This window comes from Ursus americanus, chromosome 25 (genome assembly GCF_024610735.1).
Source record: "Ursus americanus isolate L20-20 chromosome 25, mUrsAme1.1.p, whole genome shotgun sequence".
NCBI classification, from domain to species: Eukaryota; Metazoa; Chordata; class Mammalia; order Carnivora; family Ursidae; genus Ursus; species Ursus americanus.
The window spans coordinates 29,972,537-29,989,318 of record NC_142151.1 but is presented as its reverse complement, the minus strand read 5'-3'; the positions used below and the strand labels follow the sequence as shown (position 1 = coordinate 29,989,318).

General features: G+C 41.7%; 1 protein-coding gene across 2 annotated transcripts in view; it reads right to left on the bottom strand.

The window, feature by feature from the left end:
- The window catches only part of FGD4 (FYVE, RhoGEF and PH domain containing 4), a 198,789-nt gene extending 191,262 nt beyond the window's left edge, over positions 1-7,527 (bottom strand). For both annotated transcript variants that reach the window (XM_087855765.1, XM_087855766.1), the window contains exon 1: positions 7,251-7,527. In XM_087855765.1, the coding sequence (XP_087711891.1) occupies positions 7,251-7,413 (163 nt within the window). In that variant the 5' untranslated portion in view covers positions 7,414-7,527. The remainder of the gene's footprint in view (positions 1-7,250) is intronic.
- Positions 7,528-16,782: the final 9,255 nt, after the last annotated feature.

Sequence of the window (16,782 nt, the reverse complement as noted above, 5' to 3'; positions counted from 1 at the left end):
GTGAAATAAGTCAAGCAGAGAAAGACAACTATCATATGATTTCTCTCATCTATGGAACATAAGAACTAGAATGATCAGTAGGGGAAGAAAGGGATAAAGAAAGGGGGGGTAATCAGAAGGGGGAATGAAACATGAGAGACTATGGACTATGAGAAACAAACTGAGGGCTGCAGAGGGGAGGGGGGTGGGGGAATGGGATAGACCGGTGATGGGTAGTGGGGAGGGCACGTATTGCATGGTGCACTGGGTGTTATACACAACTAATGAATCATCGAGCCTTACATCGAAAACCGGGGATGTACTGTATGGTGACTAACATAATATAATAAAAAATCATTATTAATAAAAAAAATAATAAAATAAAAACTACAAATGCCCAAAAAAAAAAAAAAAACAAAAAAAAACTTTGAAGCCTAAAGGTCAGTAATACCCCCAAGCAAAGTCGGAAGGAGGGGCTACACTGCAGCAGAAAAAGAAGTCACACTTTCATGCCTTTAGCACATTAACATTTATTAAAAGCCGGTTCTTGAAAACGCAGAGCAGTAGAGATAAGCTAAAGAAGCCCGGGGGGCGGGGAGGGGGGAGAATGACACCACTAAAGGATAGAGGTGGCAGGAAATAATGAGACAGAAAGAAGAAAAATGGGCTAGCCAGAGGAAGAAACCTGGAGATCTGGTGCAATAGGAAAATCAGATCTCCAACTATAAATATAAAGACCAAGAAAAGAGCTTTAATAGGAAGCAAACACGGGACACCTGGGTGGCTCAGTCGGTTAAGCCTTTGGCTCAGGTCATGTTCCCAGAGTCCGTGGATCAAGCCCCACGTCAGGCTCTCTGCTCAGCGGGGAGCCTGCTTCTCCCTCTGCCTGCTGCTTGTGCACTCTGTCAAATAAATAAATAAATACTTAAAAAAAAAAAAAAAAGAAAAAGGAAGCAACCACCACAGAGAAATTAAGAAAAAGGTCCAGAAACAGCCTATTGGATGATACTTGGGAATCCACTCCTGACCTAGATTACCTACTGATTGAGGGTTGGGAAGAGAAGCAAGCCGAGAAGAAACTGAAGTGGGGAGAAGGACAGGGTGACCGGGGATGAAGAGGTGGAGGCAGCAAGGGAAGTACAGAGTAGTTTAAGGAAGAAAGCTGTTGGGCCATAGCTCCAAAGAACGTCCACGTGTAAAGTGTAGGCAGACCTCATCTGGAGGGAAAAGAGGGGGTGGGGGACAAGCCCATGACGTGATAGTAAAGATGCATGCAGCCCAGGCAAGGTAACGGGAGAAATGCAGCTGAGCACTGGATCCATCCACCAGAATAAGAAAGCGGTCAGCTATCAAGCAGAAAGAAGCCAAGTCTGAGGTTAAAGGAAGGCACATGAGTTCACATCAGATTATCCAGTCAGATACAAACTGTGTATCTGCATAAATTAAAGTCTACTTCAAGAGGGACAGGATGGGGCTGAGAAACAAGAGCAAAGTAGAAAAGACCTATAACACATGTAAAAAAATGCAATTAAGAATCAGCCAGATAGGGGCATAAAGTTTGCCAAAAGGTACAGAGGGCCCAGATGATGAACTCATTGAGGGACCATCTAGATTATTCTTTGCTTTGCACCTGCACATTTCGGCTGCCTGTGCTCAAGACTGAAGGCAGGGTTTACCCACGTTTGGGAATGCACAGTAGTTCATAAAGCTGGTTACGCATCAGAATCATCTGGGGTACTTGTTAAAAATATGGCTTCTCTCACCCTACCCCTGGAGATTCTGACTCATTATACCTAGGGTGCGGCTGGGAATTTCTAATTAGCACTCCGAGTAACTCTGATGCAGCCAGCAGGAGAACATTTGGAAACCAAACAGATCATGAGAATTATCTGATGAACTTTTTTTTAAAGTACAGGTTCATGAGCTTCTGTCCAAATCTAGGGAATCTCACACTACACTCACAAAATTAAATGCACCATGTTTGACTCCTTTTTCAAACACCTTTTCAGCACATGCATGTAGAAAATAATTTCAGTACAACCCTGACTACAGAAGGAATGAATCCAGTGTCCCGGAAGTCCAGGGCTTTGGGTACACCCTTAATCCCCTCCCCAAAAGTCCCACATCCTCTTCTGTCACCGGTTGGATCCATGAACCTAAGTTTCCATCAGCAGAGGAAAAATGCAAGCAAATAAGAAAATGTAGAATAAGTCTCTGAACGTCCTCAGGTTCACAAGCTGGCATAGCTGTTTGTTAAGAGATGACTAACTAACTGCTCTTGGAAGGAAATCCAAGTAAGAAAATGCTTCCTGGTTCCTCTCCCTCTGAAAGACTTTCCTATTTCAAAGTCCATCTTTAAGCAGCTTCCAAGAAACAAACAATATTGATGTACACTGCTATGTTATTATAAATCTTCAGATAAATTATTTACTCAGATCACTGTATTCATTAATGTCACGAACAATAGCCCTAAATACATAACACGTTGTTGCACTGCACTTTGCCTCTCAGAGCCCTGGGACACCTTGAGAACTAGTGTGCCGAGCATGTGAGTACTAAAGCTAGAGACGCCTGGTTCAAATCCCACCCCTGAAGATTAGGCTGGTTGTAGAGCACTGTAGTTAAGATTTTCTGAAACTTGGTCTTTCTTTTTCTCTCTAAACAAATAATATAATCTATGTTACAGGCTTGTCATAAGAATAAAAAGTGTAAGTAAAACACGCATAGTCCTGGTTCAGAGACAGCATTCAATAGACAGTAAGCCCTCATCACCCACCCAAATCTCCATCCCCCCTCCCCCAACAATAGTGACATTAGTGTTCTAATGCACTCAAGATATTGGAGTGTTGAAAATCTGAGTACTCCAGCCATGGTGAGAACTAAAGAAACTCTACTTATTGAAAGCTAGCACATCATACAATGTGAAAAGTCCTTCACCACAGAGCACCCAGATGATGAATACATCACAACAGATACGCTCTGAAACGTAGTTTTATTGCTGAGATTATAAGAAAGGACGTTCCCAAGGACAAGAGAAAAAAAGAAAAAGAACAGTAAATCTAAACCTGAGTAGCAAACTAATTTATAAGCCCATGTTACCCTGGGGGCAATACCATTCCCAAGATCCTAGAGCCTAGGAACCCAGGGGCTTGCAGGGGAGGGGGGAGACTGGCCTTGACCTTGTGAAATGGGAAAGGACTGAACCGCATACCAGACACCAATGTTCCACACTGAAGGACCTACACCTGAATAAAAAGGTGGCCTAGGAAAAAGCTGCTATCAGAGCAAACTGGTGAGAAAGTCTCTACCTACACCAAGCTTAAGTGGAAAAAATGATGACAGGTGCCAGTCTCCCCTGAGCAAGCCTGAACTCAAATTTACACTATCTTCAAGTCAGGGAAATGCTTGGCTAATAAAAGTGGTACTAGGTTGAAAGTAGGAACAAATATTTTCTACAGGAATGCATCTTCAATACAGGCCTTTCGGGATTCCCATAAAACTAAGGAATTAAGGAAATAAACCGCCTTGAATGATAGAAAAAAAAACAACACTGAATAGATCAACTCTTCTCCACCCTCAAGGGCTTCCAATATTCAGAATATGGGGAGAAGGGGGAGAACAACATAAGAAAATTTTAACCCTACTTTGTGTGTGTACAAAATATCCCTTTAAATTTATGAGTTTTTTCCATAATGGAATTATGTGCTTAATGTTATGTGTGTACAACCATCACCTTTGACTCTAGGCGCACTTGAATTTAAATCCCAGTAAACCAAGTACCAGTTTTAGGATCCCAAGCAAGTTAGTAAAACTTCCTGAGCTTCAATTTTTTCAGCTGTAAAATGGGCATACTACTACCTACCTATTAGGATTGTTATAAAATAAATTCATACACATTTACATGTGTGTCTCATATAGCACAGTATTTAGTGCAGAAAATGCACTCAATAAATAGTTATTATGAACATTATAGGGGGAGGGTATTCATTCATTCAACATGTATTTATTAAGTGTCCTACTGTCAGACTCTTTGAGACGGAAGGAGAAAGATTCCCTGTTATGATACTATCTGGAATGCTTGTTTTGTGCCATTTACTTCTATTATCTTTTGAAGTACTGTTCTCTCCATTTTCCAGATGAAGAAACTGAGGAATTAAGAGACTTGGTGCAATTCACACAGCTAGTAATAGAAGAGGAGTTAGAACCTGGATGTTATATGATCCTGAAGCCTATATCTTAATCATCAGAACTCTCTGCTTCACCTAGACAAGGAGATTCACAGCCAGATATATACAGCAGATGCAGTTGGTAGACTTTTTCTTTTTTTGGCCAAAAATCAGAAACTCTAAAATTAGTGGGTTTCACAATCATAGATATAACACAATACCACTAAACTGAATTTTCTGTTAAGTTCTTGACCTCTCAGTTTTTGTTCCTTCTTTAAAAGGGAAAGTAACATTTCAATTATGAGTAATGTCCACTCTGTATGTAAAGGGTCTAAATGTTGCCGTTTCATATATAAATACTTTCCTAGGTGCTGCAGTGAAACTGGCACTTCTTGCAAATTTAAACCTGGTTTACTTTTTAATTTGGAGAGGATCTCACTTATAAAATGATGGTTGGATGAGACTGAACAGGGGGACAGATTTGATTCAAAGAAGGAAGCACTGTCTAAAATGTTTTTACACTACCCAATCAAATAGGGTGTGGTCACTCAACACGTTAAGACCACCTGTCAGAACACTGGATCATTCTCCAACAGATAACTATGGATTATATCACGGTAAAGAGGAACAATCTTACCTAGGAAGATAAAGTCATTTTCACTTTTCAACCCTGAAAATAACAGCAGCAAGAATTTTGAGTTTTTGTAAACAATATTAAGACAATGTAACAGACCTAGGAAAATTATTGCTATATTCTACATATCATCTTATTTAAAGATTTTATTTTTAAGTAATCTCTACACCCAACATGGGGCTTGAACTTATAACCGGGAGATCAACAGTCACATGCTCTACCACCTCAGGCAGCTACGCAACACTACATATCATTTTAAAAGGAAAAAAAGGGGTGCCTGGGTGACTCAGTCAGTTGAGTGTCTGACTCTTGGTTTCAGCTCAGGTCATGATCTCAGGGTCATCAGATTCAGTCCAAGGTGGTCTCCATGCTCAGTGGGGAGTCTGCTTGAGATTCTCCTTCTCCCTCTTCCCCTCCCCCCACTCACTCTCACTTGCTCTAAAATAAACATTTTTTAAAAATTCGAAAAGAAAAAAAACCAAAAAATTGTTGTGGGGGCACCTGGGTGGCACAGTCAGGTAAGTGACCAACTCTTGGTTTCAGTTCAGGTCCTGATTTCAGGGTGAGATCAAGCCCATGCTCGCCTGGAGTCTGCTTCAGACTCTCTCTCTCTCTCTCCCTCTCCCCCTCTCCCCACCCCCTCCCACCCCATGCACATGTGTGTGAGCTCTCTCTCAAAATAAATCTTTAAAAAAAAAGTGTTCTGGATTTTCTCTGAAGAAAAAAAGGACTGTTTCTTATATAAGCACAGCTGCTTTGTAGAAAAGATTTATAGACTGTCACAACTCCATTCATTCCTACTTTTAAGGAAGTCACTTCATCTTTTGCACACCTACTCAGTTTGGAAACTAAGACTGTGATTTTAAATAAAATGATGATGTAAAAAACTTGAATCCTATTGCCCTCAAAACTGAAAACAGCCAATGATTAAGAAATTTGGTAGTCCAGGGCACCTGGCTGACTCAGTAGGAGAACATGAGACTCGACCTTGAAGTGATGAGTTCGAGTCCCATGTTAGATATAGAGATTACTTAAATTAAAAAAAGTTGGTAGCACAATATAAAAATTCATAAATAACTTCAAAACAAAGCAAAACATTTTCACTAAAAGAGGAAAACACTCTACCATTCATTTTAGAGTGAATCACACCTAAATCTAGAAGAGATTATTTTACCAGTGTCTTCATTTTACAGAAGAGGAAATTGAGAGGTGAAGAACTGTAATTGTTTCTTGTTTACATTATTTTCTCACACCACTATTTTTGCGCTTAGCTAATGTGGCTATAAATTTGCAAATCATCCATCATATTTTCTACCCTATGACTACTAACTACAACTTCAGGATAAGACAGAAAAATTTTAAAACTCTTAACACTTATCACATTGAAATAATCATAACAGCTTTGCTTAATCAAAACAAAATGAAAGTGAATAGAAGTATTTGCATTTCTGCTGCAAATGAGGGTTTTGCCTCATAACTGGTCTACATACAAGACATTTCTGGTTAGAGTATGATAGGAGCACAAAAAAGGGGGGGCGGTTAAAGTTTAACAAATCAAGAAAAAATCTCTAGTGCTCCACATAACTTCAAGCTCCCCTCTGAAGAAATGCTATTAAAGAGCGACGGAGAATATGTGGGCTTGAACACATCTTTAGGATTTCTTCTAATACTAAGATTCAATGAGAATTCAGAACTCAAAATACCGCATTACTGATAGCTGGATTTTTAAGAGCAATAATAGTTCCATTTCTTGATATTAGGAACATGTTTTCCTTATGAGAGACGCAGCTTTTCACACTTAGGGTGGGAGTCAAGCGTATTTTTCAAAAGCGAAAACCGGAGCGCTCAGGATAGCTGGTCGGAGGTTACTCAACGCTACCGACTAGGATGAACATCAGCCTCCGCCAGTTACGGAACTAGTCCTTCACGAGGTCTGCCGAAGCGGGAATTTAACTAAGAAACTTAAACTTCAGTGTCTAGAAAATGGGCATTAATTCTTACCCAAACTTTTTTTTTTTTTAAGATTTTTTTATTTGAGAGAGAGCACGAGCAGGAGGAGAGGCAGGCAGAGGGAAAGGGGGAAGCAGACTCCCCACTGAGCAAGAAGCCTGATGTGGGGCTCGATCCCTTAACCCAGCGCCCTGGGATCATCACCTGAGCCGAAGGCAAACGCTTAACCGACTGAACCACCCAGGAGTCCCTTAGCCAAACTTTCATAGTAGTACCTTTACTTTCAGAATTCCCTGGTAAGTGACCTCCAGGACAAGCTCAGCCGTTCCCGAGTTCCTGCGCAAGGTCCTTTGGGGGAAGGGACACAATCGGTACGGGGTGGGTGGCCCGGCTCAGCGCTCCGGAAACTCTCCCCAGCTGGCTCCCTCAGCAGCCAGGAGACTGGGCGCACCTCCAGGCGCTCGGCGAGTCTTTGGCCGGTGGCAACGCCCCCGCCCACCCCTGCCCCGCGAGGCACTCACCTGGGCCGTCCGCAGGTGCCTGGCTCCTGAAGGTGGCCGTCTCGGGCCGTCCCACGTGTGACGAGGGTCTCCAGGGCCGAGGGGTCCCCAGCGGCAGGTAGAAGGGATTGGACTTCCGCCGTATAGCCGCCCGCCTGAAGTTGTAGCCGCCCTCGCCGCTCATCGCGCTGGGTTCGCTCGCAGCTCCGCGCTCGTCCGTCAGCAAGTGTGCGCTCGACCGGCTCCTTCGGGGTCACCGGACCTGCGTGCCACGCTCGGCGCGACTCGAGAAGGGCGACTGCGGGCTGCTCAGCGCCGGCGCCCCCTCGGCGAGTGCCCGGCCGTCCCTTCCTTCCTGGGACGCTCAGGGCCGCGCTGAGAGTTTGGCTCGGACTCCTGCCGCAGCCGCGACGCCTCAGTCTCTGCGGCGCCCGCACTCACCTGACGCGGCTACTGCAGCGGCCGGCGGGGCGGTGTCCAGCCCCCTCGTTGGAGCCGATTGCCCACAAGCCCCGAGGGCGGAGCATAGAGGGCGCAGAGTACAGGCTGTTGGCGCTGCCGCCGCGGGCGCCGCCTCCTGCCGGGGAAGCAGCCAAGGACTCGCAGTACCACTGGAAGCGCCCTGGGCGCGGCTCCGGAGCCAGTTTTCTCCGGACGGCTCCGCCCCTGTCCCGCCCGGCGCGCCGCGGGCTCGCCCATTGGCCGAGAGGAATCGCGCGGGCGCGCACCTGCGGCGCACACCTGGGGTGCTCAAAAGGTCCGCCGCGCTCACCTGCGGGCGGTGCGCGGAATTCGAGAAGAAAGGAAAGATAATTAACGGCTACTCTGAACTCTGCCCAGGGCCTTGCCATTCTAGCATACCCCCATGCCAAGGGTCACACATGCGTATCATGCCGCTGTGCTGAGCCCTTGATAATTATCTTATTTATGTCGTAGAGCTGCCCAGTGAATTAAGTATTTCAGATCAGGAAACCAAAGCGCGGAACCTACAGTGGGTCACTGCAGAACCAGAATCCCTACTCGAGTTTCTGCATCAGGGTCTTGTCCTTATCTCACTGAATCAAATTATCTTACCAGAAGCATCAGACTAGAGAAGATGAGGGATGTGTGGAAGTAAAAGAGAAAGGTGGAGCTAACCCACCTTTCCAGGTGCCTAAGGAACATGGTTTCCAGAAAAGCATCAGACCTCCTCATAATCATGAACACTTTTAGGACTTTATTAGTAGTACACTTTAGAATCCATTTAATTTGTTGTTTTGTTTAACATTAGCTAAATAGCAAACTGAAGAAAATACATGTTAAATTGGTTTATGTGCATTTAAAAAACTCACTACTCTAATAATGAAGAGGCTGTGTTCCAAAATCACAGAGATGGGAGATCGCATTTGAAGTACCCCAATTCAAGCAGAAAAAGTTCCCCAGCCATCACTTCCACCTTAGAAGCCACTCCACATTTACTCAAATGGTCCTTCCCCCAGGTAACATCTCCAGCAACCTGAGGTTAGCCCTTGATCCAGTCCTCCTGAAGAAACCTTTGAGGAGGGCAGTTCAACTGTCTCAGTCTCCTTGGCTGCTACTTCAACAGACATACACCTGAGGAGAAGAAAATAGCCCCAATTTTTATTACATCCTTTCAGATCTTGTTGAAAGGAGGTTTTGCTCTCTTTGGATTTATTATGCATATCGCTACATTGCCCCTAATTATTGTTTCTCTTTTGGTGTAATTGCAGTGTTATCTATTGCACCATATAGTCCTGGAAATAATTTAAACAAGTAGTTTCAAATATAAATTCATGTTGAAGGAGGTTTTACTCCATAGTTAACCGTAAATGAAAAACAAATTGGTAACTTAATGTATTTGGTTCCATAAAAAGGTGGTGTTGCAATCAATACTACTGTACTAGCCACCTGTGGAGTAACCTTAGAATAACCTATTTTTTAAGTGGGAAGATGCTTTCAATCTTCCTTTTTTTTTTTAGATTTATTTATTTATTTATTTATTTATTTATTTGGGGGGGGGCGTGCCGAGGGAGAGGGAGAAAAGTGGACTTCCCACTGAGCAGGGATCCTGAACCCTGAGATCATGACCTGGGCTCAAATCAAGAGTTGGACACTTAACCAACAGAACCATCCAGGTGGCCCCTGCAATCTTTTTTAGAGAACTGGTTACTGATGCAGTCACCCCCCCCCAACACACACACAGTGCACACTCGTTCGCTGGCACACACAGAGATACTTTCTCTGTAGAAAGCTCGTTCTTCCTGTAGAGAACTGCAGTAAACATATCTGTTTGGAGCAAAAAGGTATCTTACCACAAGTATTTGCAGCAGGACTTCTATGCTTCCTCATTTGGATATTTCTATTTCTTTCTTGGTTCAAAGTTGTTCATATTTGCCTAATAATATAATACCAGTTCACATCAGTGGATGTCTGTATTTTCAGATAGGATGTTTTATAACATATATATCATCTGAAGACACGTGGGTGGCTCAGTCAGTTAGGCACCTGCCTTCAGCTCAGGTCATGATCCTGGGGTCCTGAGATCGAATTCTGCATCGGGCTCCTTGCTCAGCAGGGAGACTGCTTCTCCCTCTTCCTCTGCCTGCCATTCCCCCTGCTTGTGCTCTTTCCCCCCTCTCTCAAATAAATAAATAAAATCTTTAAAAAAATATATTTCTATAATCTGACATTACCTCTATCAATGTTACTGCTGCTTGCTATTTTCTGATAGAAACTATTTCTAACAGACTTTGCATTTGATGGTTGTGGCCAAACTAAATGAGTGGGTCAAACCACCCCATTTGATTCCAAGTTAGGTTAGAGTAGAACAAAATATTGAATGTCATATTGTACATATAGCCTTCATATACTGTTTTATTCATCTATATAGCTAATAGGAAGTTTGCCACTAACACATATTGAATGAGAACCATGCTGGATACTGACACAGAGATGTTTCCCTTTCCTTTTTTTTTTTCCTTAAGATTTTATTTATTTATTTGAGAGAGAGAGAGAGAGCATGAGCTGGGGGCAGGGAGAGAGAGAAGCAGGCTTCTCGCTGAGCAGGGAGCCCGACATGGGGCTCAGTGCCAGAACTCTGGGACCATGACCTGAGCCAAAGGCAGACACTTAACTGACTGAGCCACCCAGGAGCCACGAGTTGTGCATGTATCACAGATACTTATGCACGACAGCTCTCTGTGACTGAGAGCGCCGAATGCGAACCAGATTCTGCATCATTTTCCTTGGGCACACACTTCCCTCGCAGTTAGGTGGACCTGTGTAACTACTGTCTTCAGAATTTCGTGGACAGAAGTGGTATGTGTCACCTCAGTAGTGTGTCACCTCAGGCCTGGCTTCTTCACTCTCACCATGAGACTCTCTAGTCCTCTTCTCTAACTGCCAGCTGGAATGCAGAAGGACCGTTGGAGGAATCTGGAACCCCACACTACAGTGGAGCCACTGCATGGAGAGGAGCTGGCAGCCCAGAATCACCTCTTTCCTAGGAATTAACATATAAGATCAGACTAGAAAAATGCATAGGAAGACGATAGATGAATTCATGTTCTTTAAATTTTATCTTTGTATTTCCCAATGTAACAAAAATCGTATGTATATTGATATGTCTTTTAGTTCTAGTTTAAATGTTTTAAACAAATATTTGATTTAATTTTAGCAACCTAACCAATCTCCAATTGATCTAGTCCCTAATAAGCAAGACAAAGCCAAAAAAGAATATTCAGGAGAAAAATTATGAATCAGTAAGCTGCTTCAACTACTGAGAAGACATCATTTCCAAAACTAGAATCTAAGAGAAATCAACACTTTGTAGCAAAGTCGTTCTTATTTTTATCTCACTAGAGAAAGATAAAACTCTCATTTTAATAATAAATTGTGTTATTTCCTCAGTAAATAAATTAGAAACGTATTAGTTATTCACTTTGATGCTATCACTGGGTAGGAATTTATATAAATGTCATTAAAGTAATAAAGGTCACTAAAAGCCATGAACCATGCTGACTTTATATAGTAGCATTTACAGAAGATAATTTTATAAAAATCTAATTGAAGAAGATGATGCATGTGACAGGAACTTAGTAAACAGTATGATATATTGAGCTGGCACGAGTTGAGGTTTCAGTAGTTCCATATATATGAACCCATATATGTGAAATCACATGTTAGAAATTATACATAGATAATTTCATATGTATTATTTAATGTTAATTAATTTCCATGTTACTTTAATTCCCACATTTATATTTTTTTTAAAGATTTATTTATTTATTTATTTGACAGAGATAGAGACAGCCAGTGAGAGAGGGAACACAAGCAGGGAGAGTGGGAGAGGAAGAAGCAGGCTCATAGTGGAGGAGCCTGATGTGGGGCTCGATCCCATAACCCCGGGATCACGCCCTGAGCCAAAGGCAGACGCTTAACCGCTGTGCCACCCAGGCGCCCCCTACATTTATATTTTGACCAGGTGTTGCATATATTAGTAGCCTGTGCAAGGAAAAATATATACACACCTCTTAGAAGACTTGCACGAATTTGAGGTGTCACCTGAAACTGTCATAGTACAAGTTTGGCCTTCTACTTAAATTGGCCACTTTTGCTCTTTGAAAGGAAGTGGCTAGTCAATGTCTTTTTAAAACCACTTGGTAACTGGAAAGAAAGCAGTTACTTTCTAAAGTACATAGTCCCTGGCTTCATGGGGATTATAGTTCCATGAGATTAGGAGAGGGGCACACAGCTTGAACCTGACCTATCAGGAGAAGTTTCCTAGGAGAAGCCAAAATAAACTGAGGGGCGCCTGGGTGGCTCAGACAGTTAAGCCTCTGACTCTTGATTTCAGCACAGGTCATGATCCCGGGATTGTGAGATCAAGCCCCACATGGGCTCCTGGCTGAACATGGAGGTTGCTTGAGATTCTCTCTCTCCCTCTCCCTATGCCCCCCCCCCCACCGCCGCTGCTCGCACATGCGCACTCTCTCTCTCAAATAAATAAATAAAATCTTAAGGAAAAAAAACAAAAAAATTAAGGGAGAATGGAAAGGTGAAGACATAGCCTAGTGGAGGGGATAAAGAGCTATCCATGACAAAATACTTTAATGATCATTCAGTGAATCTTGCTACTGTCAAATTACTTTTATCTATTCTGAGGAATTTGACAATTTCTCCTACTTCCAATTGTATTGCTATGTATATGATAGAAAAATATTTAGCTTATCTGAAGAAATAATACAGCTTTATCTACTTACAGGCAACTTCTTAAGTCCCATAAAAACTTTTTTTTTGGCAAGGAAATATGGAAATACAGTCATTCCTCCAACAAATATTTGCTATATCCCATTTGCACCCAATACTAATGTTACTAATATCACATTTGCAGCCATTGTTCTGTTTTTGTACCTTTGTGTATACACTCTAAGATTTTTTCCTTGATTCCACCTTACAATGAAATTTCTTTGGAGACTTTTTTTTTTAAGTAGGCTCTACATGGGGCTTGAACTCACAACCCTGAGATCAAGACCTGAGCTGAGATCAAGAGTCAGATGCGGGGCGCCTGGGTGGCACAGCGGTTAAGCGTCTGCCTTTGGCTCAGGGCGTGATCCCGGTGTTATGGAATCGAGCCCCACATCAGGCTCCTCCACTATGAGCCTGCTTCTTCCTCTGCCACTCCCCCTGCTTGTGTTCCCTCTCTCGCTAGCTGTCTCTCTCTCTGTCAAATAAATAAATAAAATCTTAAAAAAAAAAAGAGTCAGATGCTTAACCCACTGAGCCACCCAGGTGCCCCTCTTTGGGGGCATTTTAAATGCTTTTAAAGCCACCACATGCAGACCTACAACGCACAAACTCAATCACTGATCCTGAGGCATCTAAAGTAGCCAAATTGTTAGAAAGTAGAATAGTGGTTGCTGGGGCTGTTGTACAATGGGTATAGAGTTTAAGTCTCGCAAAAGGAAAAAGTTTGAGAGCCTATTTTATACACCTTAAATATACCAACTCATAAATTATTAAAAATTAAAAGAATGTGGCAAGCACTCTTGGCCGTCTACTCAACCACCATTCCTACATTTCCTTGCTAACAAAACCCAATGTCATTCAAATGTTGGCAGCAATATGGTCAGACAAGCTGTGTTCCTTCATAGGAAAAGCCAGATGGGGTGAGATGATCATGGTAATCCATTTTCTTTGCCAGTTGATGATTTAAGGCGAGAGCATACATGAATACATGACTGCATTTGCACTGTGGGTCTTAAGGGGAAATCTGCTGTGGACTTCTGGGAAGAATTTTCCTCCTCAATAAAAGAATAACCTATTGAAAAGAACCCATTCCCTACCCACCTCCTCCATGCTCCTTCTGCTTGTCAATGGGGCTTTGTAAGGGTACAGGAGTAAGTCCTGAGCTGCTGTAGTCATCTTGTGACCAGGAGGGGAGATGTTGCTGGGTTTACTGAAGGTGGCAGAACGGAATGACGGAAAGAGCCTGGGCCATTGTGGAGTTCAATGTGCTGTGCAACCAACCCTGAAACTTCCTACGTCTTGAATCCTTGATGCGCCATAAGATAAATTGTCCTTCAACTTAAGCCACCATTAGTCATACTTTCTTGTTACCTGTAGCCAAAAGCATACTAATACAAGGGAAGTAGTTGATCCAAAGTTGTAAAATTTTAAAGCCTCATATTTAATCTTTGAGTATCGCTGCTTAGAAAGGTTTTATTTTAGAATTTACACAGTTTTTGACACCTGATACAATGGAAATAAGAAACCTACATAAAAGTTTTGTTTGGTTTTGAAAAATGATAAAACTATTATCAAAACCTGTCTTAATTAAGCTCTGCTATATGATGCGTTTTTACATACCCTAACAATGTCAATGGAAGCTGACACACTGAGGCTGTAGGACAGTGTGCTCCTCTATAATTGCAAATTTACAACTTTCCGCAATGACACCATTGCTTTATCACCAGGCTCGTGTCTATAGGTATTTGCAGTTGCCCACATAACTCTGCACCGTTAGGAAACAAAATAACCATACTCAGATGCCTTGAAATTTCTCATGGAAAAGAGACAAACTACAAACTTGAAGTCAGTGATATTATTTACACAACACATCCAATAGAGGTTTTTCTTTCAAAGTAGACACACATAGATACACGATAACATTTTAATGAGAATATTGGCAATCAGAAATGCTTTTTAAAGCAGGGGAAAACATCTTCATGCAAAGAGATTTCAATTTGTCATGAGAAGACTCCTCATTTTTGAGTCTCCAAAGGGCAAATCAAAACCTTTGTTCATGGGCTGTACCCCGTTCTGACATTTATTACAGTCATGTATACTTTTGTCTGAGTTTCCTTTCTAAATTGTAAGCTTCTTGATGGTGAGCTCTGTTTAATTCATATTTGTATCCTCTGTAGCTCCTTGTACATGATTTCTATATAGTAAAATGCTCAGTGAAATTTACTGAAGAAAATGCATTAAGGGGAAAACGTGCATTACCATTAACAGTAATTCCTCTTGAAGGAAAGGATCCCAAGTAGAGAGTCAGAAATTTAGATGACAGTTTCTATATAAGGATTTTAATGGCATTATTATTTATAATAGTAAAAGTCTGGAAGCAATTTAAATGTCCCAAAATAGGAGAGCATTTTAAAAAGTATAGTTTATTCATTCCATAGAATATTATAGCAGCCTTAAAATGACATAGTTGAAAACTTTTGATACCCTAGAAAAAAATTCACCATAAAATGGTAAGAGAAAAAAGCAGGATTCAAAACTGTATATTCAGTATGATTCAAGGAAGGGCACCAAGGGATTATCAGCAATTTTATTGAGGGATGACTATGGGTGAATTTTATTGCCCTCTTTCTACTTTTCCACATCTTGCAAATTTGCTAAAATAAACATGTGTTGCTTTTATTACTGGGAAAAGACAAATAAACGTTTGGGAAATAAATGAACGGGGTTGGCAGAACCGCATCTGTGACCAGTCTGAAGGAAAATAATCTGATTTATTCCAGCTGAAATGAGTTTTTTTAAAATCTTTTTTTTTTAAGATTTTATTTGTTCATTTGACAGAGAGAGAAAGAGAGCACAAGCAAGGGTCGCTGCAGACAAAGGGAGAAGCAGGCTCCTGGCTGAGCAGGGAGCCTGACGAGGGGCTAGACCCTAGGATCATGACCTGAGCAGAAGGCAGACGCTTAACCAACTGAGCCACCCAGGTGCCCCCCAAATGTATGTTTTTATCCTGAACTGGTCAGGTCTCTCGCGAACTTCCTGGTTGCGAGGAAGAGATGTAAGCAACTCCCATCCAAGGACAAAGAGAAGCTCTACTGGTATGAATTTACTGAGCAAGCCTCGGCTGTGGGTGCAATCGCGAACGCAAAGAGCTGACACCGCGTCCACAGCCTCACTAGCGTGATCCTCACTTCTCCCCCAGTTATCACCCTGCGTCTGTGCTGATCTAGAGTATATTTAAGAACATGATCAGTCCTTACATAATTTGTTCAATACCTTAGGCGCAATGTTTCCATCTGAAAATAGACACAGGCTCTCTGTGCTTCTTTTCAGACTTTATCTCATGTATTCTGGTGAATGTTTTAACTATGTTATACTGCATTCATATGTCCTAAATGATAGGACTGCTCTAGAAGCATCGGTATTGTTCAGTACAGGGTTGCATGCACCAGGAAATTGCCATTACTTTGGCATGTGTCCCAGCTTTTCACATGATAGTATAATTTTGCTCAATGAAGTTTTGAGAGTTCAGGGATACATGTAGTACGTGGTAAATAAATGTTCATTTAATGACTGCGCAAGAATTTTTTGTAGTAACTAAACAGTTTATAAGAGAAAACTGCAGTTTTAATGATCACATGCAATGTTACAGAGAGAACATAAGACAGGTTGATGCCTACACATTGAACTCATCTAGTTTTTATTTCAACAATAGAAGAAACATGAAGTTACTCCATTTCTCTGGTCTGATCTCACTTTCAAAGTTCTAATGAAGTCTTTTGAGCAAGAAAATAGCCTTTAAATATAAAGAACAGGTTGATGCCTACACATTGAACTCATCTAGTTTTTATTTCAACAATAGAAGAAACATGAAGTTACTCCATTTCTCTGGTCTGATCTCACTTTCAAAGTTCTAATGAAGTCTTTTGAGCAAGAAAATAGCCTTTAAATATAAGGTAAATATCTTTAAAACTATGTAGAAACTGCATAGTACTGTGTACAACATATTCCAACGTGGACTCTGGAATTGTCAACATCCGGTAAGAATGTGTTTCTGAAGAGTACTTCTGAAAAATCTCATTTTTCCTATCAACCACTAAATGTGGAAATGAAATGACACTACTGATAATGGTAGGCTGTCACCATCCAGTCCAAAGACAGCCATTTACCAGATAAAATGCACTTTTAAAGAACAGCCTTTGGTTTGGTGTGTGTAATTAAAACCGCATTATCATAATTATACCTGAATTCAAGTCAGCTTTGTTTTTGCATCTGCTGGAAAGAAGTGACATTAAAGAACTCTTCACAG